At 37.7% G+C, this 24101-nt stretch overlaps 1 protein-coding gene across 1 annotated transcript in view; it reads left to right on the top strand.

Moving 5' to 3' along the window:
- Positions 1-7421: 7421 nt before the first annotated feature.
- LOC131048796 (putative SWI/SNF-related matrix-associated actin-dependent regulator of chromatin subfamily A member 3-like 1) overlaps positions 7422-24101 on the top strand; it is a 42726-nt gene continuing 26046 nt past the window's right edge. The window contains exon 1 of the mRNA XM_057982865.2: positions 7422-9359. Coding sequence (XP_057838848.1) covers positions 7668-9359 — 1692 coding nt within the window. The 5' untranslated portion in view covers positions 7422-7667. The remainder of the gene's footprint in view (positions 9360-24101) is intronic.

Raw genomic sequence — 24101 nt, 5'->3', positions numbered from 1 at the left:
TACAGCGTCTCATGCTTCACCATATCATCCTCAAAGAAATGGTCAAGTTGAATCAAGAAATAAGAACATTTTAAAAATCATGAGGATGATGCTTGATAACAACAAAAGGGCTTGGGATTCCAAATTGAACTTAGCTCTTTGGGCAGACAAAATTACCACTAAGAAATCCATAGGAAAATCCCCATTTGAACTAGTATGTGTGAAATGAGTTGTGCTACTATTGGAAAATTTGTTGCTATTCTACAAGTTTGTGAGTGAGGAAGACCTCCTGGATCCAATGGAGGAAAGGTTCATACAATTGGCAAAACTAGATGAAATGAGGCGAGAAGTGCAAAAGCTAAATCTTAAGGTCCAAAAAAGTAAAATGAGGGGAAAAGCCTTTTTTGCAGCTTATATCGCAAAGAGGTTCTAACCAAAACCCCTTTGCCACGCGATCGTCACGTGACTGCCACATTGGTCCGATCGGAACCATTCCAACTGGATCGTACAAATTAGCTCTAAGTGCGACATAGATATGTACTTTTACCCCTCTTCTTCATGATAGACCTATTCACCCTCCTCATGGTGGACCCGTTCTCCTTGCTACATCATCTATTCCTCCATTATATGTTGCACTTCCACCTCCTACATCTTACAAAGGAAAGCGCTCAACATCTTTTATCTTTCAACCTAAAAAACCTTCTCTCGTGCATCCTTCTTTAAAAGAAGATAAGAAGCCTATTCCCATTGATCCTAAACCTTCACAACGCTCAACTAAAACTAAAAGAAATTGTTGTGTGAAAGGACATCGATGCAAACATTGTGCTGAGCCTTGTGAACTTGCTTCTCAACCCATTTTGTCCCCAAAGACTCCAAATATTCATACGATCCCATTTATCCAGCCTTCGCCTAACCTTAGGGAGGAAGTTCAACCTAAATGTCCAAGACATAAAATGCTCAAGAAAGATGATGGTTCATTTCTATTCCAATTAAAGATCCTATTTTTATTAATCTTGATGAAGAGATAGATGAAAACGATGTTCATGCTGATGATGTTAATGATAATGATGACAAATATGAATATGTTGATGTTGACACTGATTTATCTAGAAAATTTTCACAAGCATTAATTCTAGCTCCTAGAAATAGACAAAGTGATCCGTCATTAGAGCATGGTCCTTGTTTGGAACTTGTGGTAGATCTATCTTTCATTCTCAAAGTTGATCCTCTTGCATGTCATCAACCTTCCCAAAATAATGTCGAGCGAGATTGGGAGGTGGATGACTTGCTTTTAAGATTAGCTTCATCTGTGTCGTGGATTCTCTCTCTCTCTCCTCTCTTGCTTGTTAATAACCTTCCTTTATTTGTTTCTCAATTCTTCTATTTGTTGTTCTTGGTGTTGTCTACTTGAGGACGATGCAAAGCATTGAGATCTCTTTTGGTCTCTCCCATGTTGACTCAAAAGACACATTTGCCCTTCTTCCATCGTGGCTCCACTACCTTTGGGGATGAGGTCAATTTGATGCAAATATATACATTATTTATCATAACAACATATTGACCCCAGAGTTAAGTATAACCCTGATGTGCTTTGTGTTTTGTGATCATTATCCTTTGATGCATCCTTCTTGGGGGCACATCATTATGATTATGTACTTGTCTTTTGGATGAATGTATACCACCTTAAAGCAATTACTCTCATTGTGGCATACGCAATCACTTTAATGTGGGGGCATACACTCCGCTCAATGTTTCTCTCTTTCATATCTCGATGCTTAGGTTACTTTGCAAATTTATCCTTTCGCTTGGTAATTTTGGTATTTTTCTTTTCATGACTTATGGTAAGTGAACATTACTAGACTAGTAGTCATGGTCCTCTTTTTCTCTCTTTCTCTTTGTAAAGCGGAAAAATCGAACCCTAGTTGTTCTCCCCTCCCCAACTCCAAGGAGAGAGAAGGGAGAGTCACTAGGGTTGATGGTTTTCACTTAGGAGAGACTTTATATTCAAAAGAGGGGTTGAAACCCACAAGATCCAATCCCACACAATGCAAGATTGGATTCTAAATGAGTTTCAAGGGTTGTGATAGCAAGGATACCCTCTTTTGTAAAGAATGTAGATAGAAAGATTGAACTAGGAATGCATGTAGAAGCAAGAAAGATTCACTTATAAACAGAGATAGGGATATGGGATGAAGCTGCGGACTTGGAATTAGCAGTAAAATGTCGAGACGGTACTGTTCTACAAATTTGAGCGAAAGTTGACGGGACGATGGCGCCCGACGTGCACACGGTCCTCCGAAAAATCCATGAAACGAAGGTGGATCTGTTCGTCTCTGCACAAGGATTCCAGATCTTCAATTACAGCTGCGTACCTGCAACCTACACACAGAAAAGAGAGGACGATTGGGGGGTTAGGGATTAGGGGTTTGCCTTTAGGTCAAACCCTGGTTTTGGAATTAACCAAGAAATGAGAATGCTGTAAATGCAAATGTTTGTAATGTAAACAAGTATTGATACCTTGTTGTAAGAATGTTTGTATTCTTACATGCGAAGGTGTAATGTATGTAGTATGTTGTATGTTGTATATGATCTCCTCTTCAATGGTTGAATCCTTGTCTTGAATGCAACACCTAGCCTTGAATAGAGACTTAGAATGCTCAATTGCTTGAAGGAATGCTTGAATGCTTGAATGCTTGAATGCTTGAATGCTTGAATGTTTGAATATCGCTTCCGCGTCTTGCTCTTGCTTATTTCCTTCCTCCCTTTCTAGGAGAGGAAAAGTAGTTTATATACTTGTCAATTAGGGTTGATAGACTGATTTTTCCGACCTTAGGCTGACCAGGAAACATTATTTCCCGAATTGCAAACTTAAAGACCCGATGCCCAAAAAAGACCGGGCCCAAAATAGGGCCAGGGACCAGGGCACTGGGCGCCATGGTCCCACCTCCCGGGACAGCAGGTGCAAGGAGGGATCATGCCAAGATGCAGAAAAATGCAGTTTTTGGTGTTACAAGCAGGTTTCGGGGTCTCCATTCAGGTTCAACGTTGCGCCGCCATCGTGAAGACCCAAATGCAGTCGAAATTGCAAGTGTCGCAATTTTAGGACGCTACACTCTTATGATGTCCCTTTTATCTTGATCTCGAAGTTGTAAGATACGTAAAGCCCATTGGGGGCTTAGTGTGTCTTGCCTCCTTAGCATCTTGATAAAAGCTTTTCAATGTGAACATTTGTACTTTACCAAGAGTATGCTTAGTCTCATACTCCGGGTAAAGTGGGGACTAAATGTAGCATCCTAAATTGTACTCCCTTACAATTTTGTTCGCATTTCGGCCCTCACCTTGGCGTTTGTGCCCCGAGGCCTAAATAGGACTTGATTTTGCTCACAATATGCAAATTTATCACCATTTTCAATGCACACATCATCCTGCCCCTTGATTCTCGTCTCTGATTGGGCAGGACCATGGCGTGATGCCCTGGTCCCCTCAGGACTAGAGCGCCTAATGCCCTTGTCCTCCTAATTAGGACCCCTTAACGGTCATGAGATTTGGGCAGGAATTATGGCCCCATGTCGACTCATGTCGGAAAATTAAGTTTTTTTTCGACGAGCAAGTATGAAAGGAGGCATACAAAGTTAGATTGAATCCTATGAAGTGTGTCTTTGGTGTAACATCATAAAAGTTGCTTGGGTACATTATTTCATGCAGAGGCATATAGGTTGTTCCAACAAAAGTCAAAGCAATAAAAGAAATACCTCCTCCTACCAACCTGTCTCAATTACATAGTTTGCAAGGAAAATTATAGTCCATCGAAAGATTCATTGCTTAATGAGCGGATAAATGTCAACCATTCCAACATTTGCTACATAAAAGATGTCACATTTTGATGGGATGATAAGTATCTAGAAGCTTTTTGACAGTTGAAAATCTAATGTCACCACCAATTTTGATGCTTCCAATGCATGGGAAACCATTAGTCTTGTATATCTCAACCACATCATCAACACTAGGAGCTCTCTTAGCACAACATGATTATTCTAAGAATGAAAGAGCTATTTATTACATTGGTCATACCTTGGTGGGGAATGAACTTAATTACACACCCATTGAATGAGCATGTCTAAAATTTGTCTTTGGTTCTTAGAAACTCCGACACTATATGTTAATTCACCAGACAAAGCTCACTATAAAGATTGATCCCCTGAAGTACCTATTGAGTAAACTCGTACTTATAGGAAGATTAGCTAAATGGGCCACGATCCTCAGTGAATTCAACATTGAATATGTAGAAACAAAAACAATCAAAGAACAAGTCATAGCTGACTAGTTAGTAGATGCACCAACAATCTCAGACCTTCCATTAGTATCAAACTTTACAGATGAATCGGTTTTTACAATGACATCCTCGACACAATGATAGTTGTACTTCAATGGATCATTTGCTCAACATGGATTTGGAGCAGGAGTCTTATTTATCACACCACATGGGGATTGTATTCCTAAGGCTTACCAATTGACATTTCCTTGTACCAACAACATTGGTGAATATGAAGCCTTGATTACTAGGTTAAGAATAACTTTGTAATAGAACATTCAAGAACTTCATGTCTATGGTGACTCATATTTGATCATAAAACAAGTCAACGATTAATATCTTATAAAGGATGAGGAGCTTATCCCACACAAAAGAATGGTTGACGATTTCAAGTTGTAGTTTTCCTCCATTGAGCTTGGCCATATACCTAGAGCAAACAACAAAGAAACTACCGTTATGGCAACAATTGGAACTCTATCAGATATGTCACGAGGTGTTCCTCATTATTAGTTTCTAATGGAGCACATGCTTACTTCTAATTTTGAGGTTCTTCATATTGAACTTGCGTTCGAAATTGTTGGTCTTAATTCCCCTTAGTATCAAGACTTTTACAATTACCTTTATGGTCAAGTCCTTCTGCTTGACCTATCTACCAGCTAAAGAAATAAATTTATCTATCAAGCCTCCCATTATGCTATCATTGAAGATACCCTATATCGAAGAAGTCTTGATAGTGCCCTCCTTAGATGTTTAGATGATGTCAAAACACAAACTGACTTATGAGAAGTGCGTGATGGTATATTCATTACTCATTCTAGTGGTCTTACCTTGGCTAAGAAATTAATGCAGACTAGTTACTATTGGCCTACCATGGAATGTGATGCTTATCGCTTTGTCAAGAAATGTCACCAGTGTCAAATTCATGAAGATCTTATTCATGCACCCATGCAAGAGCCTCATCCTATCACAACACCTTGACCTTTCTCTTAGTGGGGACACAACAAAGTGGTAAAAGGATAGATTTGGGTAATTGTCACATTGAACAAACAAACAATATTTAGATGTCTAAAATGAAGACAAATTATAACAAATAGTAAAAATATAAATTAAAATAATAGTAAAGAAAACCCTCATACAATGTATTAACTAAAACTAATATATATTGAATCCTACCCATGTAAAATTATAAAATGCTACAATCGAGTAAATCCTAGTGTGAAAAAATAGTTGTAAAACCATTTCGAAACAATAAACCCATTAAGTAAGTGACAATGATGCTTGAACAAAACAATTTATTTTGTAATAAAATTTAGTGTGTTTATGAACACAATATTTTATAGTGTTCACAAACACCCTAATGTAGAATGTTGAAGTATATTCATTATAAAAGCACTTACAAAGTGACAAAACCTCTAAGATATGCAAACCCAGATAAATCATATAAACTTTCATTAGACATAGTAGATGGCGAACTATTCGATTGCCATGCGACACAAGGATCGAATAACATCACGGTGCCATGCAACTTGTGGAAGTGGACCTCGATTCATTAAACAAACAAATTTTAGACATGCTAAACGAACCAACAATTTACACATGACATTACATTCGACGATAATAAAAAATATTTTAAAATTTTTTAGCACTCCTTATATGCCATGATGATATAGAAAGAAAAAAAAATATTTTAATGTCCACGAGACTTAACAAAGTCTATGGGGCAGCACATCAGATCTAACCGATTTCTGCAAATCTGTCTGCTTTTTGTGTAAAATGCTAACAAGTGGCCCCAACCTCTCGACAAAATCCTTGTTGAAAAAATCATACCAAGATCCCTCAGTCAATAATTTATTATACTTGTCCCTAACATCTTTGGAGGCATTGCACTCTAAAATGAAGTGTTTTTCGGTTTCAACTTTCCCAAATGTGCAAAAAATACACACTCTTTCCTCCCAAGTTTCTTTTGGTCTTTTCCAATTACCAGTTTCACTGCGGAGCTGATGAGAGTTAGTTCTTACTTGAGCAATAATATACTTAGCTTTCCACGAAATATTAGCCCTTATATAAGCTTTTTGATGATGATCAAAAGTAGGATTGAAATCCGTGATATAATGTTTTTTCTTTCTCGCTAACTCATTACCCCAAGCCCACTTGTGAAACTTATCCATAACAAAAGCTTTTATCTCTTTACTATTTGTGGGGCACAAATTTAGGTAGATATTCCATTTACTCAACCATTTGATGTTTTGTTGCATCCAAGTCTTCTTTCTTTTGCACAAGGTGTCATTGAAAATCGCTTTAGGCCATCTATCTTCCTCCATTTTGCCAATTCTTTTGAGATAACTAATGAGACGAACCATAGCAATAGCTTCAATAGAAGCAGCCCCGATCTCACTCAGCATGACATCATAAGGAACTGTATTTTTAATCTTGAACTTGCTTGTTATCAAGCGCTTTTGGATTTGCTTGATCTGCTTCGACTGTGAACCTAAAGTGCTGCTGACCCATAATTCACAACCATAGAGAATAACAGGAAGAACTAAAAGCCCAAAAAGAGTTTGGGAGGCCTTCCAATCCCAAAGCTCCGCTTCTCTACATCTGTTCTAAAGAGCATACCGAGCTTTCCAACCACCTAGGATTCTCTTCTTCTTGCAACCATCCCAATTTAGATTTTTGTTGAAGTCAATCCCAAGATATTTATAGTCTGAAACTTCTTCAAGAATAATGCCTTCAAAGTAAAACTTATGCTGGTTTTGTTTCCTCTTATTAGAAAAAAACATGATTTTTGACTTGCATCTCGACCGTTCTTCAAAAGTGCTCCAAAACATACAAATGCTCTTGCAAACCAAAAATTGTTTTAACAATAAGAATGAGGTCATCCACATAAAACAAAAGTTTAATCACAAATTCACCCATAAGAACACCATCACCATCCTAGAATTTAACCACTCTTCCAACTTGTCAATGTATATATTTTCTTTTTATTTTAGATCCACATGACACTCCACGTATAACCCCCCTAACCCCTCCAAAATTTACACCACCGACAAAGAAACTAGTCCCACCCAAGAGTCCCTTGAAAGGTACAGTGCTCATAAATCCGTTACAGACCGGATATTTAAGAAAATAAAAAATGCCGAAAAGGCGGTGATAGTAAAGTTTATAGTCGTCGTGGTCTACTTTTCAAAATTTCAAACCATCCCACAATGGCGGACCAGTGAAGAAAAAGAAAAAGCTTTCTATCTGCTCTCCCTTCTCTCATATGGTGTACAAATGCGTCGAGCGAGTGCCTATTAGTAAGGTTCTTCCATAGACTGCCTGCTCTAGTAGACGTTATTATAAATTTTCATTTCCAAGTAATTCAGAGGCATTTACAATGGCACGTACAGACTACGAAGAAGCTGAAGAAGAAGAAGAAAACATATTGAATTCGCAATCCTCGGATAACAATTACATGGTGGGCTTTGTCATAGCCAACATAGTAGGCCTGCAGTACTACACGGGTTCAGTAAACGGTAGAGAAATGGTGGGCTTGATCCGCCAGCCAGAGAATCCCTACGACCCAAATGCAATTAAAGTGCTCAACATGAGGGGGTTGCAGGTTGGTCACATTGAGCGCTCAGTTGCAGGCGCCTTAGCCCCCCTTGTGGACCAGGGGCTAATTCTGATTGAAGCAATAGTGCCCAATGGAAGGGGCTTCAAGAATGCCTACAAGATGCCCTGCCAAATATACATTTTCAGTCAGAGGGAGCTCATGGGTGTGGCCCTAGAAGTCTTGACAGAAAATGGGCTCAATGTCATCACTACAGCTGATCAAGAATTCATGACTACGCAGTCGGTGGCTGCAAAGGAGAAGATTCAGGAGGAGCCCGTGAAGAAGGCCAGGGATTTGGATGAGATATTTGGAGCGGCTGTGGATGGAGGGGCAAGAAAAAGGCAGACCATGGAACCGTCGAGTGTTATTGTGGCGGAGCTCTTGCAGCACCAGAAGGAGGCGTTGGCTTGGATGGTGCAGAGGGAGAATTCGCTGAAGCTGCCTCCATTCTGGGAGGTTTGTAATAATCAAGGTAAAAAGGTTTACAAGAATATTTTGACAAATTTTGAGTGTTTCGAGAGGCCTGACCCACTCAGGGGTGGAATTTTGGCTGATGATATGGGGCTTGGGAAAACTCTAGCTTTGCTTTCATTAATTGCCACAAATGGGCCTGGTGCCGAGCTTCCTCCTATTGTGGACATTGAGCCCTGCCCCGGAAACCCAAATCCTGAGAACTCTACTTTTGCAAACCCACATTCTGAAAACCCCAGTTTTGGAAACCCATGCCTTGAAAACTATAGTCTTCAAAACCCACATCCTGAAAACCCAAAATTTGAATATCACGAAGCTGGAAGCTCTCAATCTGGAAACTACAATTCTCGAATTTCTAAGTCCTCTTCACAAAACCCTAAACCCTGCCCCGAAAGCTCTAAGCCAAGGGAACGTAAGAGGAAAAGGGATGGCTCAAGAAAGAAGACCGACACTAATGCAAGCAGAGAGTCAGCATTCTCTAGCAGGGATTTGGCTGGATGCGAATTTGACCCACCAGATCCCCATGGGCCCAAGACCACTCTTGTTGTCTGCCCCCCTTCGGTGATTTCCAATTGGGTCACTCAGCTTGAGGAACACACCAAACCAGGAAAGCTGAAAGTTTATTTATATCATGGTGATCAGCGCAATAGGGAAGGTAAGGAGCTTTGCAAGTTTGATATTGTTTTGACAACTTATAGTACTCTCGGTTCAGAATTGGATTGTCCGGGTTCCCCCATGAAGGAGGTGGACTGGTTGAGAGTTATCTTGGACGAGGCTCATTTCATCAAGAATGCTACTACTAAACAGGCCAAGGCTGCAATAGCTTTGAAGGCACAAAGGAGGTGGGCAGTTACTGGAACTCCAATTCAGAACACCTCATTTGATTTGTTTACTTTAATGTCCTTTTTGCAGTTTCAACCGTTTTCAATTAAATCTTACTGGAATAGCTTGGTCCAACGCCCTTTAACTCAGGGCAATGCCAGTGGCCGTGCTCGTCTCCAGGTTTGTTGCCTATCCTTAACTCCCGTTTGCCATCTTTGTTGGTTTTATGATAATCTTTAAATGTTTTTCTGGTTTTAGGATTGTACTTATCTTGGTCTGCCAATTATGGTTGTACATCATGAATTGTGCACCTTAGGCCATAAGTAGCTCAAGGAACTGGTAGCCATTCTTGATTTACTCAGCTTATATGAATTATCAAGTACTTATTTGCACCTGACGTGTAAATTGTAAGATATTTTTTGATATATGGATACAAATTTTTGATTGATATTAGTTATTTTATAAGATGATAAATCTAACCAATAAATTGCATGTATCATATGCTACTTGTGAGATGTTTCAATTAAAAATTATGTGAATGTTATGGATTGCCTTATTGGTACCTTCATGAACCAGGGAAAACATAACATCCCTGATTAGGCTTGTAACATGCTCATGGTAAGGTGTTATGAGGAATCTATGAGAAATTTCCTACTAAAGCCTTGAAGAATGTCAAGAGATATTGGCTTCACCATAGAATTTACACTAGAAGATTTAACAAATTAAAACATTGCATATTCATTAATACAACACAACCCACATGTCTAAGTATAATGTGCATAGACTACAGATTCAAACTTGATTGGACAAATTCCTAATTTCGGCTGAAAAGAAGAGTATCAAGTGGCATCAGCAAACAGTGAGGCTTTTCGAATCTGATTTATATGTATTATTAATGGATTTGAGTCATTTCAGTTTTAAAGGTGATGTTCACTGATTGTTAATTGTTGAGGAAAAATACAGGAATTTTTCGCCAAATATTTGATGAATTGTTAAATTAGAGAAATTGAATGGCTTAAAGTCTTGCAAAATGTTGCTAGCTGATACTAAATAGATGCATCTGTAGATTATCCACTTTATGGGGCAATATGGCAGCTATTGCAAATAATTTTTGAAATTGATTAATTAAATTCCAAATGGAATAAAAATGTTTAAATGGCATTCTTACCATGTGACTTTTTTACATCAGCTCAAAATCTTTCATTTGTGTTTTTCTTTTTTCTTTTTGATAGATAGATGATTTTCTTTTTTTTTTGTTCTTAAAATTGTGACCTTGGGGGTTGCTGCCTTTTATATTAATGATAAAATATACAAAGTCTATACAAAAGGGCTATACAAAATATGACTAAGCCCATAAAATAGCCAGGTCAATCACAAAGTCTTGGCAGTAACATTCTACCATCCTTCGTCCTATTGCTAGCAGCCAAAAACAAAAGGAGACAAATTGTCACTGTTATATTGCCAAGAGGGGACAGAGAAAATTGTTGTTTAATTCTTGGAGGATTCGCGTGAAAGCCCTCAACGATTCCACACCATCTGAGGCCACCAAACCCAACACTTTCTTTAGGAAATTAACCTCTTTGGTAGTCTTCTGGTGCTATTGAAGAACTGAGGTTCAATGGGAAGAGGAAATGAATGGGAACTAGTCTACCATGTCCTTGTTGGTTAGGAGTCTAGAGAAGCTTGACAAGACATGGACTCTTGTGCCATATTGCACCACTTCTAGCACCTCATTCAAACCTCCTAGAAATTGCCTTTTGATTAATGCTGTAGCCATCCTCTTCATCATGTCCTTGAGTTCCTTGAGATCTCGAAGAGAACCCATTGGATTGCAAACAAAATTTAGACCATGGTGAGTCTTGAAGATGCACTGTAAACTCTTTTCTGATACCAGCCCCATGAAAGCCATTTGTCATTGAGTGCAAACCAGATGGATGGGGGTATCCATGGGGCAACGACAGAGAGGAGGGAGTGAGAAAAAATGAAGTGAATGCATTTTCAAACCCTTTGAAATGGGCGAGGCACAAATGAATTCACATGAATTGAGGTGGTGAGAAGTGATATACATGAGTGTTTCATTATGATTCACCACACAAATTCACACATTTGCTAATGAGAGGCTTGCCATCAAGACTGTCTAATTAGTAACTGATAAGTCCTTGCCAACACCACATGATTTCTACTTATGCTCCAGGAGTGCAGACATGCCCACAACCAACTTCACATCCCATTTGACAATGGAGTTGGTGAATTTGTCAATAATAGTGTATAGCTTCCCTATACACACGACTTATAAGATAGGCTTCCGAGTTCGAGAGAAGGGAAAATGCTGAGATTAGAAAGGAATTTAGTTTCCACCTGTGTATATTCTTTGACCTGATTCAAATGACCTGATTCAAAGAAGAAGAAGAAAGTTCTCTCCCACATCCAATGCTTTAGATGTGACAAGTTTGGTCACTTTGCAAGAGATTGTTTGACAAGGCCTAAGCAACAAGTGGCAAACATTAATGAAGTCTCTACTCAAAAGGAAGCAGAAGACAACTTTAATGGATTCCTCTTCATATTTGTCTTATCAAGTAATGTTCCCATGGATAGTGACACTTGGCTAATTGATAGTGGGGCCTCTCGACACATCACAGGCTATCGAGATCATCTTTCAGATCTGGTGGAAAGGGAGTCTAACCTTCAAGTAATCATTGGAGATGATGCACACTATTCAGTGAAAGGATTTGGTGCTACATCACTCAATCTAGAATCTGGAATTTCTCTTCATCCAAGTGACGTTCTATTCGTGTCAGAAATCAAGAGGAATCTAATATCTATTTCAGCCTTGGAGGATAAAGGTTATCAAGTGGCATTTTCAAAAGGGAGAGTTCTTGCATGGCCAAAGAACTCCAACATCAAGACTGCATGTGTTATTGGGAATCGACATGAAAGTTTGTACAAGCTTTCCACTCATCCAGTTCAAGCCTTCCTTCACGACTCTTCCATTTCAAGTGAACTATGTCATAGAAGACTTGGACATCTACATTTCAGGGCTCTTCCATCATTGGAGAAGACGGTGAAAGGTATTCCTAAACTTAGTCATGTTCATGATAATACATGTAAAGATTGTGCTATGGGTAAAAACACTAAGAGTCCATTTCATAGTAGTGAAAGTAGGTCTAAAGAAATTCTAGATCTTGTACATTTTGATTTATGCGGGCCAATGTCAATAGCATCCCCAAGTGGATTTTTTTATTATGTAACTTTCATAGATGATTACTCTAGGAAGACTTGGATTTATTTCTTAAGGTGTAAAGAGTCTGATGAAGTCCTAGGTAGATTCAAAGAGTTTAATGCTCAAGTAGAAAACTTATCTGGGAAAAGAATTAAAATTTTAAGATCTGATAATGGAGGTGAATACACCTCGGGTAGCTTTCGTGATTTCTATATTGAGGCAGGGATCAAGAGGGAGTTTTGTGTCCCTTACAACCCTCAGCAAAATGGGGTTGCAGAAAGAAAGAACAGATCTATTGTTGAAGCTGCAAAAGCCATGATCCATGATCAAGACCTTCAAACCTTTCTTTGGGCAGAAGCTTCTAGAATAACAGTGATTGTTTAGAACAAATGTCCTCACCGGATATTGCAGAATAACTCTAGAAGAATCCTTTTCAGGGATTAAGCCTGATGTCAGTCACTTGAGGATTTTTGGTTGTCTAGTGTATGTTCATATACCCAAGGACAAAAGAACCAAATTGGAACCTTTTGGCAAGAGAGGAATATTTGTGGGCTATAGTGAAACCTCTAAAGCCTATCGAATTTACATTCCCGGTTAGAAGTGAATAGAAGTGAGCAAAGATGTTACATTTAAGAAAGATGTTGCATTAAAAAAATCTAAGGGTTCATGTGTGGAGATAGATGATGAAAATCATGAGACTCCTCAAGGCATGGACATTGATCATACTCTTGAGATTCAGAGAGAGTCCACTGAACCTGTAGTAGATGATGATCCAATTGAACCTTTAGATCCTATTGATGGGCCTAGAGATATTGTTGTGAATCGAAAGATACCTCTTTGGGCAAGGAACACTATGCAGGAAGCAGAAAAGTTCGAGGCTCCTAGAGGCACATTTAGAGAAAGTAAAAGACCACAAAGATTCTCTAGTTATGTTGCATTGATGTGTATTCTTATTGAGACTGAACCTTCCAGTGTTGAGGAAGTCTCAAAACAACAAGTATGGAAAGATGCTATGGATGAAGAGTATCAATCCATTATCAAGAATGACGTTTGGGATGTTGTTCCTAGATTTGAGGGGAAGTCAGTTGTATCTTCCAAGTGGCTATACAAGATTAAGCATGCAATAGATGGAAGCATTGAGAAATACAAGGCTAGATTTGTGGCTCGTGGCTTCCCTTAGAAAGAAGGAATAGATTATGAAGAAACATTTGCTCTAGTTGATCGATATACTTCCATTAGGACCATCATAGCCATTGTAGCAGCTAAAGGATGGAAGTTACATTAGATCGATGTAAAGATAGCCTTTCTCAATGGTGTAATTGAAGAAGAGGTCTACATTGAGCAACCAAAGGCTTTGTGATTCATGGGAAAGAGTCTTGTGTGCAAATTGAAGAAAGCATTATATGGCCTTAAGCAGGCTCCTCGTGCATGGTATGAAAGGATTGACAAATACTTGGTGAGTTTGGGTTTTTGCAAGAATGATGTGGATTTAAATCTTTACTTCAAGGTATTCAATGGTGAAGTTTTAATCTTGGTCCTATATGTTGATGACTTATTTCTTACTGGAGAAGATCATCTCATCCTTAGATGCAAGAAGGAGTTGACTTCAGAATTTGAGATGAAGGACCTAGGACTTATGCATTTCTTTCTAGGTTTGGAAGTATGGCAGAGGCCCAACGAGATAATCCTGAGTCAAGGAAAATACACCATTGACATCTTGAAGAGATTTGGAATGTTAGACTGCAAGTCTATGTCTACACCGATGTAAACTAACTTGATGAAATTGAGAGAATCTGCAACTAGTTAAGATCTTGTGGATAGTACTATGTACAGGTAGTTGATTGGATCCTTGATGTATCTAGTTAATGCTAGACCAGATATTTGCTATGTAGTGAGTGCACTTGGTTAGTTCATGTGTGAACCAAGACAAATACATTCAGTTGCAGCCAAGCATATCCTGAGATACTTGTGTGGCCCATTTGGATATGGCTTGAAATATTCTTCCAGTGTGGACCTAAATCTGGAAGGCTATCTGATTTTGATTGGGTAGGGAGTGTTACTGATTGGAAGAGCACCTCTGGTTGTTGCTTCAGTTTGGGATTTGCTATGATTCCCTGGTGTAGCAGGAAGTAGTCTTCAGTGGCACTGAGCACTGCAGAGGCAGAATACATTGCAGCATGTGTGGCAACTCGTGAAGCAGTGTGGCTTTGGAAGCTCCTTGCAGGATTGTTTGGACAATCGTTGGAGCCTACAATTATTCATTGTGATAACCAAAGCTGTGAGAAGCTATCTATCAATCCAGTGTTCCACGACAAAACAAAACATGTTGAGATCCAATATCACTACATCAGAGATATGGTACAGAGTAATGCTGTTCAGTTGAGATACCTTTGTACCGAGGAACAAACGACTGACATTCTCACCAAGCCCCTTGCCAAAGTGAAGTTTGTGCATTTTCGAGACAAGCTTGGAGTTGTGGAGAATGAAGCACTTATGTAGAGGGAGTCTCAGCATCAGTAATTTCTTGAGATGTACTATAATGCATTCTTCTCTGTGAGAGAAGTTTGAGGTGCAAGCCTTTGTTAATGAATTTTTCTCTGTGAGAGAAGTTTGAGGTGCAAGCCCTTGTTAATGCATACTTCTCTGTGAGGGAGAAGTTTGAGGTGGAAGCCCTTGTTAATGCATTCTTTTCTGTGAGAGAAGTTTGAGGTGAAAGCCCTTGTTCCACCCTCTGGGAGTAGCCATGGTGGATCCACCCTCTGGGAGTAGCTATGGTGGATGTCATGTGAGAGACTCCATGACTTAGCACTTGTGTTTATGCACCCTCTGGGAGTAGCTATGGTGAACGTCGCGATGAGATGACGACATCATGTTGAGTGATTCCGTGATGAGCACTTGTGTTTATTTGCATTTCCATTCATGGGAGTAGTCGTGATGGACCCATCCTTTAGGAGTAGCCATGGTGGATGTCACTATGTGACTCAGATATCAAGAAGGATTCCTCCCTAGCTAAGAGGGAGTGTTAATGTTATAGCTATGGTGGGATCCTTCAGGCCGACATAGCAAATGAAAATGTGTGTTTGGCCTATCGGCCTTACACATTTAACATGTTCGAATTCTATCTATTGTCGACTTTCATATTAAAACAGTTTGTTGACAAAACATAACTAATATATGACCCGCCACCTTGAAAGATGTGTTAATGAAGAGACGTGCTGGTTGATTGGATGCACACTTTTGTGGGTATATATATTGTTGGTCTCCCTCTTTCCAAGATGATCGAATAAGTTATCATCAAGCAGATTAAGCATCAAACATTCAGCAGATCGTATTCCTCTATCAGCATATTGATATCCTTCAGCAGTTCGTGTTCTTCAGCAGATTGACTCCATTCTTCAGTAGTGTGCTTTCATCTTCAGGCAAATTAATTGATATAGAAGATCGATCAAGATAGATCATCATACAGCAATTCACATTCCTACAGCAGTTCGAATTGCATACAGCAGTCTAGGGTGAATCTATATCATCATACAGCTTCAAAGTGTGAAGCAATTCTTTGTAAAGATACTTATCATATTTGAAATAATAGAGATATACTTTGTTGCTGGGTTTTCCCAGGGTACATTCTGTGCAATTATGTTTGAATTATTGTCTATCTAATCTGATTATAAAACTTAACAGGATCACCTTGGATCTCGACCTTGAGCAAGTTGAACTTGATTCGCAGTTGCAAGCCCAAAAGGGAGCTTGAAATTTTGCCTCGTTATTTGTTCTAGGTTTGAGATGCTTGGAAGCCGCACACACAATCTCCTCATTCCAATCTCAAACAAAACATCTCACCCTTGACTTCTTGGGGTTTCCTTTGGAAGCTCCGTTGAAATTAAATTTGTACCATCCCTCCTAAGGTGATTGCCATTTCGCATCTAGATGGTTCTTGAAGGAATCAACTCTTCTAGTGCCATTAATGGGGGAATAGATAGATGAATTTTATTGTCAATAGTAAGGCATCAAATTCTACTGTCAATAGTAAGGCATCAAATTCTACCTTCTAAAGAAATAGGATTTTGTATTGTCTTGGTTAAATTTATACCTGGGTAAAATTTAGTACACTTTGAACAAAATTCATACTATTTTTTTTCTGATCATTAATAGTTATTATTGTCAATATAATTGCAAGTAAATTACACAGAATTCAAATTAGAAGAAAAATGTTAAACGGGATTATTTGTTTTGAGACAACATATGGATATTTGGTACCATTCCAATAGGAAATGATATTGAGTCTTTAATAGCTTCTCTTGTTTGGTGATTTCATACTACTTGTGTGCTCATCTAATACTACTTTCAGTGATTCTTGTAACAAGGTGAGAGGGTTAATATAGAATGTTTAGACAAATTTGTGAAAGCTTTGAGAGCCCCAGCCTAGTTGGGGGAGGAATTTTAGCAGATGATTTGGGGTTAGGAAGACTTTGGCTCTATTTTTGTTGATTGCCTCCGATTAGCCTAATCTTGAGCTTTCACCTGTTGTGGATGTTGAGCCTTCTTTTGGAAATCCAACTTCTGGAAATTTTAATCTTGAAAATTCAAATTTTTAAAACCATAATTTTATCCTGAATTTCTACTAGTTCAAAATTTGGAAACCTATTTCCCAACTACCAAAAATTTTAAGACTCTAATTTTGGAAGTCTTTAAAACCATGGAACCCAACTACCATGTTTAGAAAGCCTTAATCCTATTATGAAAGTCCTAACTGTGAAAAATTCAAACCATGGATCCCTTTTGTCAAAGCCTAATCTTTAAAACCTCAAAGCCTCTTCACAGAACACTAATCCTGAAAATTCTTTAACTTTCACTTGAAATCTTTAAATCTAGAGGATGCAAGAGGAAGGTTTATGGCCCAAGAATAAGAGCCAGGTTCATCAATGAATGAAAGCACTGTCTAGCAGGAATTTGGGTTTGACTATTAGATTCATGGGAATCCAAGACTACCCTTGTGGTCTGCCTGTCAGTGGTAATTACTAATTAGTAATTTTAATTTCCAATTGGGCTATGCAACCATGTAGAGCCAGGAAGGTTGAGGGTTTGTTTGTACCATGCTGATTAGTGCACCATGGAAGCTAAGGAGATTTGCAAGTCTGCCATCGTTTTGATGACTTGTAGTATTGTTTTGCACCATCGTTTTGATGACTTGTAGTATTGTTTTGCACCATGTCTTTAAGTTGTTGGATTTCATTTGATGTTTGCCTACATTATATGTTGTTAGGTAAATAATGCAGTCTAGGAAAGGAGTCAACTGAATAATCACCTTGTCCTAACAGCCTGAAAACTTAACAACCAATTTATATGCCAAACAGAATCAAATAAGATATTTATGGCATTACATTTATGCAAAATCTGCCTTCAAAAAGGCTTGCAGAAACTCACAGAAGGAATTTAAAAGTTGTCGTGCAACACTAAATTGAGCCTCTGATGAATCCACAGTCCTCAAGGCATCAACTTAGGCCCAAAGGAATGCTATCCAGACACCAAGCAAGGTAGAATGCACCAATTTCTGATTCTTCATGGACTGTACGTTTGATTTTGGCCTAATTAACACTGGAAATTAGGCAACAGACTGTTCTTTGCTGCAAATGGATGAAATCTTGTTCTCTCAATCTCTATAGATTAAACATTTTTCATAACATTTGAAAGCAACCCATATCTCTGAATTTTGCCATTCATTTCCCAAATGTTCCAACCTGTATGCCTGGGCATCTTCCTTAAGGGAAAAGATATATTTTTCCTTTTATTTTTATATCTGTTTCTTCTGCAACCAATGCCTTGTCTCATAGTGGCATGCATATTCTGTTTTTCACACTCACTCCTCCCATTTTTCTTCCTTCTTGGCTGAATATTTCTTTTTTCCTCACATTTCTGGGCATGACTTTGCCCAAAAATGTCCTGCCTGTGTATCTGATCATGTCCCTTGTTCTAGCTGAGGTTTTGGCTTTGACTTTTGGCCCTAAATGATCTTGTGAATTATTGGATAAGCGATCCTAATCACTGAACCATGACCATTCGCCTTCTGAAATGGTTTTGGCTTCTTGCTAGGTTGTTTTAAACAAGGTTTGCTTGAGTTTGAAATTCCCATTCACCAGTTTTTGGTTCCAAACGAATCTTTCTGCATCATCTTGAGACAAAACCCATTTAATCCACATGATTTATTTTGCTTGAGGTGACCTAAGGATTTCCAACCACCACTATGCACATGTCAAGTGTTTGAGACGATGCCTACTTGAAACCTCATGCATAGCCATTTGAAATTTTTTCTCAGCAACTGAAGGATTTTGTGTAGCAACTAGGATTTGCTACAGCCACTAAGAGGGTTTGCACAACAAGGATGTCTCATACCACAACTTGGATTTCCTTGAGTAGTCACTGAAAATTTATTTTTATATTTTAATTTTTTGTGATGCAAGATTGCTTGCAGCAAATTAAACAACGGGGACAATATTGCTCCACTACAGATAGAAAAAGTTGAATCAAAAGTCTCTTTCACTTCACACTAAATAAATATGCACTACATTTCTACCAATCATTGTAATTAGCTAATTCTCTAGATTTCTCTTTGTATGTTTATATAATGCTATTGAACAAGAAACAGATATGATCTTGTTAAAGGCAAAATGCTTATCTGTTTGGAGTAAATTGATTCTAGCTGAAAACAGACTGTAAATACTATAAGCTGCATGCAAAGGTTGAGTTCTTATCATATTGATGTCGCGGACTACCTTAGTGATATGTCCACCAACTATTAAAAACAGCAATCCTTTTCTAGATGGGAGCAAAGTTGCATAGACAAAGATACTGATACAAATACGGATACGGATACAGCCATTTTTTAAGATCCCCAATATGGATACGACTGGATACGTCATTCATAAAAAACACATATACATATATTCAACACAATTTTCTAAGTTATTCGAGGAGATTTTGATTACTTCAAAACCAATATAGACACATAATTGCTACATAAATAATGATAAGTTGATTTAACATTTTACAATATGAAAAAAAGTAGAGTTGCATTGGAAGATAACCCAAAAAATGGGTCACTGAAATAGAAAAACATTTCATTTGGTGTAGGTTTTGTTAATACCAATTTTTTAAAAAAAGAATGCATGAATGAAGGTTTTAAAAATTAAATTTAGGAAGATTTATGTCAATTTAAAAAAAAAATCAAATCACATAGTATCTAGCATGGTTGGTAATTGAGGTTTTTTGGGCACACATGGGTACAATATTTGAGGTGTATCCAGGCTGTATCGGATATGTGTCCGTTTCGGAAATAGGAACGGATACGGGGATATGCGTGCCCAGGGAGGGACAAAGGAGTTTCTGACTACTTTGGATGGGAGACATTCTACGCTCCCGTCAAGCATTATGAAGAAACGATTAGCAATTCCCTTTCAAATCCAACAAAATCCAAAAGATAAAGACATTTCATATTGATCTGCCGTCTAGAAAATAAGTATTAACAAATTAAAACAGTACATAAATGGTTATCTATGAGAACATCTGGGGAATGAATTATGTAGATTATTGACTATGCTGGACACATTACTGACTAGATATGTAAAAAAGATCATTGATAAATGCATTTCAAATGTATACAGAGGTTTAAATGGCCTAGTCACCATAAGACTTTTGTAACTATTGTCTATACTTAAAATCAAGGCACTCCCAAATTAGAAGCTCCTCCTTTCACATTCTTTTGATAGTTTTAATGATTGTAAATCCACAAAGTACACTAATTGTACCCTCTAGGGTACAAATTTTTTCTTTTCTTGGATTTGGATTCTGATTTATACTTGGGGGTATAATTCTTTGCATGTTTCACAAAATTAGTATTATTAATTATCTGATCGTTAATATTTTTAATACCATGTTCCTAAATAAACCATAGAGAGAGCAATGTAGAAATATATTGAGCAATGAACAATATGCAAAGATGGGACCATAGAAAGAGCAATGCAGAAATGTATCGAACAATGAACAATATGCAAAGTTGGGAAGCACTTGCTTACTTGAGATTAACACATTTGCAAATTTGAGTGTAACTCAAATTACTCAAATAATGGCGGCTTATTTTTTTTATTCACCTTATGTTTGGTAGAGATAAGAAATACAATTTTTAGGGCTTTCCCTTGCAATATACTCAATTAAAAATTGTAATGTCCCCTTTTTATTTGGCCTAGAAATATAATTAAGTAATTAAAATTTTTAAATTATTTAATAAGGTCATTGATTCCTAAGTTAAGTGACCGCATTGTGTCAACAAGAAATTATAAGTAGGCCACTTTTTCCCAAGCTAAAGTGAGAAATTAAAAACAAAAAGAAATATGAAGAGAGGGAACTTGAAGGGGTGGATTTGAAGAGTTTCCTAGAAGGTTATAAACGAGTAATGAAAGGCTAAATGGAGATATGTTGACTTCATTCCTTTTCTTTGTTGCAACCCTTATGGTTAAGGAGTTTGGAAATTGTTCCATCTCGCCTCCTGAGTACTCAACCTCTCTTAAGAAGATCAGCTTTGAGGGTGAAAGATTCCTCCCTAGCTAGTGTTGGGCGGAATCATTTAGATTTCATAATTGGAGTTCAAAGATTGGTTTCAAAAATTGTAAAGTCTTCAATGAAGATTTTTTGAGTTTATCAAATTTGGACAAGGTTGCATGGGTGCGCATACCTAGTCCCTTGGGACACATATCCCGCACTGGAAACGTGGTGGGAGTCCTCACAGAGAGGAGACGTCTCCCTTGACGTATTCACTTGTCTCCCTTCGTCTCTTGCAAAAGTGGGGGAAAAAATCCTAAAAACGTCAACCCTTGCAAACACGACCCTAAAAACACGTGAAGAGGAAAAATGCGACGTGACGCATGAAAATAAAGAAAAAACACTTGCAAATACCAACAACATCCTCTTTAATAGCACACACCTAAAAAACCCTAAGAAAACGTGATTAATAGCTTCATACACTGTAGTTTGTGCACACCTTATAGCCCTGATTTGCTAAGGTTTTGTTGAGTCGATATTAAAAATTACAAGGTGAAGAATATTTAATATCCTAACGATTATATGCACAACATATTACAAGGATTATATACACAACAATATTTAATATCGTAAACTGTAGAGTCCCTTATCCTTAAGTAATCATTCTGCTTGTAAGTCTGTGTGAAAGATAAATAGTCTAAAATATTTGTATGGTATAAACAAAATCATAAAAAACCTTCACATATTTTATTGTATAAAATATAAATTTTCTATATTCATATATTAATATTTATTATATTATATATTTTATATTATTTTATTATGTATTATATATTTAAAATATTATTTAATTATTTTTAATTATGCCGTCTCCAACTACCCCCGTCTCCTATTTTCAAAAATAGTTGTACCAGTACCAGTACCAGTGTTTGGAGTTCCAAGTAACCTTGTTTCCGTGCAACCTTGAATTTGGATATTTGATTTATGAGAAATTTGTTTGAGCTGGATGCTTGTAAGATGTTTGATTTCATAAATTAAGTTAATTTTCAAAGGAATATATTTTTTTCTAGAGATCAAAAAGTTTGCCTCTAGGAGAAAAGTATTATTATATTCATTGACGAGTTTCTCTTGAATATCATATTTTCTAATATTAATGGATTTGGTTTGGCATGAAAACTTATTTGTTGATCGATTGCTCCATTGAAAAGCTGCGCCAAGTTTCATATATAATAAAAAGTATCAAAGCTATTTTATCTGCCGTTGTCATTAATGTCTTTGGTGTTGGGCGAGCTTGGAGGGTTGATGGTTATTCCTTTGTCTTAGCCGATAGTTATTTTTGCTCTTTCAAGCTTGGGAGCATGGAATTTTGTTGGATGCTTTGGTAAGATTTTGAGGATTTTAAAATAAGTGATTTGATTTTATTAAAAAAGTGCAAATGCTTCTTCCATATCGGTGTAAGAAAGGAAAGGCAATATTGGGCTATTTTATCTATCTTATTGGGTCGTAGTTTTTTATGGAAATATTAAATTTAATTGCTGAAACACCATACTTTGTAGGTGATTTATATTCAAAGGATAAACTTGGTAATAAAGATTTATAATTTATTTCTACTGGCACTCTCCTTAGGCATGATTCATTCTTCCCACGAGTCTTCTTTTCTTAGCATGAACTTTCCATTTGAGTGGAGGGTTATTGGGATGAACTCCTTGTTTGGTGTGAATTGGTTGAGATTGGTGGCAACCATTGCTCCTTCTTGGTGTGTGAGCTCTCCATTGAAGTGTAAGCTCCAGGAAAGAAGTGTAGGTCCAAATAATTTCATTGTTGCTGTCAGGTAAACATTATTCTTGAACACACAAATACATTGAGAAGGGGGCGTTGAATTAGTGTATACAGAAATTGCTTTTCAAACTTCGCAAGAAATTAAACATATACTGCAGAAGAATGAAAAGATCAATAACACATCACACAACACCAGGATATACCTGGAAAACCCAGAATGGGAAAAACCACGGTGAGAAAATTGCTGCTTGGAGCTACTGTCCAAATCTAGCCTCACAAATGTTTCAGATGATTACAATGAGTTTGAAGGCACCAACCTTTAGGTGACACCAATCCCCCAGATTTTATGAACAACAATCCTTTTACAATTACAGAATTTGAAGGCACCAACCTTCAGGATACACTAATCCCCTACACTAACTTGCAAGACTACAATCTTGAAGTAATACAATGAAAAATTATGAACCTTTAGTCGTTCTACTTTGCTCCTTCAGAAAATTGGTTCACACTCTTTTAGCTCTGCAACTCTTTCTTCTTCTCAGTCCAACATTCATTAGCAACAACAACTATATCATTCACCTTTCTTGTCATATATATATATATATATATATTCTATATTCACCTCCATAAGGTCGACCATAACACAATTCATCACAGATCAAAACAAAGACAGTTTGCATCGAAATCATACAATCATGATTTAAACAATTTTCTATGTAGAGTTAGAATCGTCCAATTAGTCGATTTGCTCTTTTGATCTTATCATCTTAGCATAGAAAATCTACTTCATTCTGTAACTAACAAATTGCATTCAACGGTTAGCTTTCTAAGCCAATTTGTGCAAGTTCCTAGAATGCTTTGTTAGCGCACCAAAAGAAGTTCCTTGAATTGGACTGTCGTTCTTTTCAGCAGCCTGACTAACACGGGGGTTATATGCATTGTCTTTGTGTGTTATGTGTACTGCATATCATCTACCCGCAGGTTCTCAAGTGTCTTGGTGCACATTTGATATTGACTGTGGAGTAACTCATTCGCTTTTCCGCGCTTGCACAGATGATTGGGCTGCCAAATTGGGTGGACTTGTGGAATGTCGGAAGCTGTCCAGCCTGGCCAAGGCTGGGTCCGTCAGTATCTTCCTTACCACACGCGACAGGTGACGTGGCCGAGGTTGGGGGTCCACCCTTTTCTTTACTTACCGCACAATCATCGCCATCTTTGCCGAAGTGGGGTCTGCCCTTCAAATCAATGGCTACCATCGTGTCGTGGCCACTTGGTCTTTTGACATATATTCTCCCCATGGATGAATGCATGATTTTAGATTTGCTATTGTCCAACGTGGCCTATATGGACATGATTTTAGATTTGCTTGGTCTTTTGACATATATTCTCCC

This window comes from Cryptomeria japonica, chromosome 8, assembly GCF_030272615.1.
Source record: "Cryptomeria japonica chromosome 8, Sugi_1.0, whole genome shotgun sequence".
Taxonomy (NCBI): domain Eukaryota; kingdom Viridiplantae; phylum Streptophyta; class Pinopsida; order Cupressales; family Cupressaceae; genus Cryptomeria; species Cryptomeria japonica.
The sequence above is the reverse complement of the archived record's forward strand: the minus strand, read 5'-3'. Positions and strand labels throughout refer to the sequence as shown.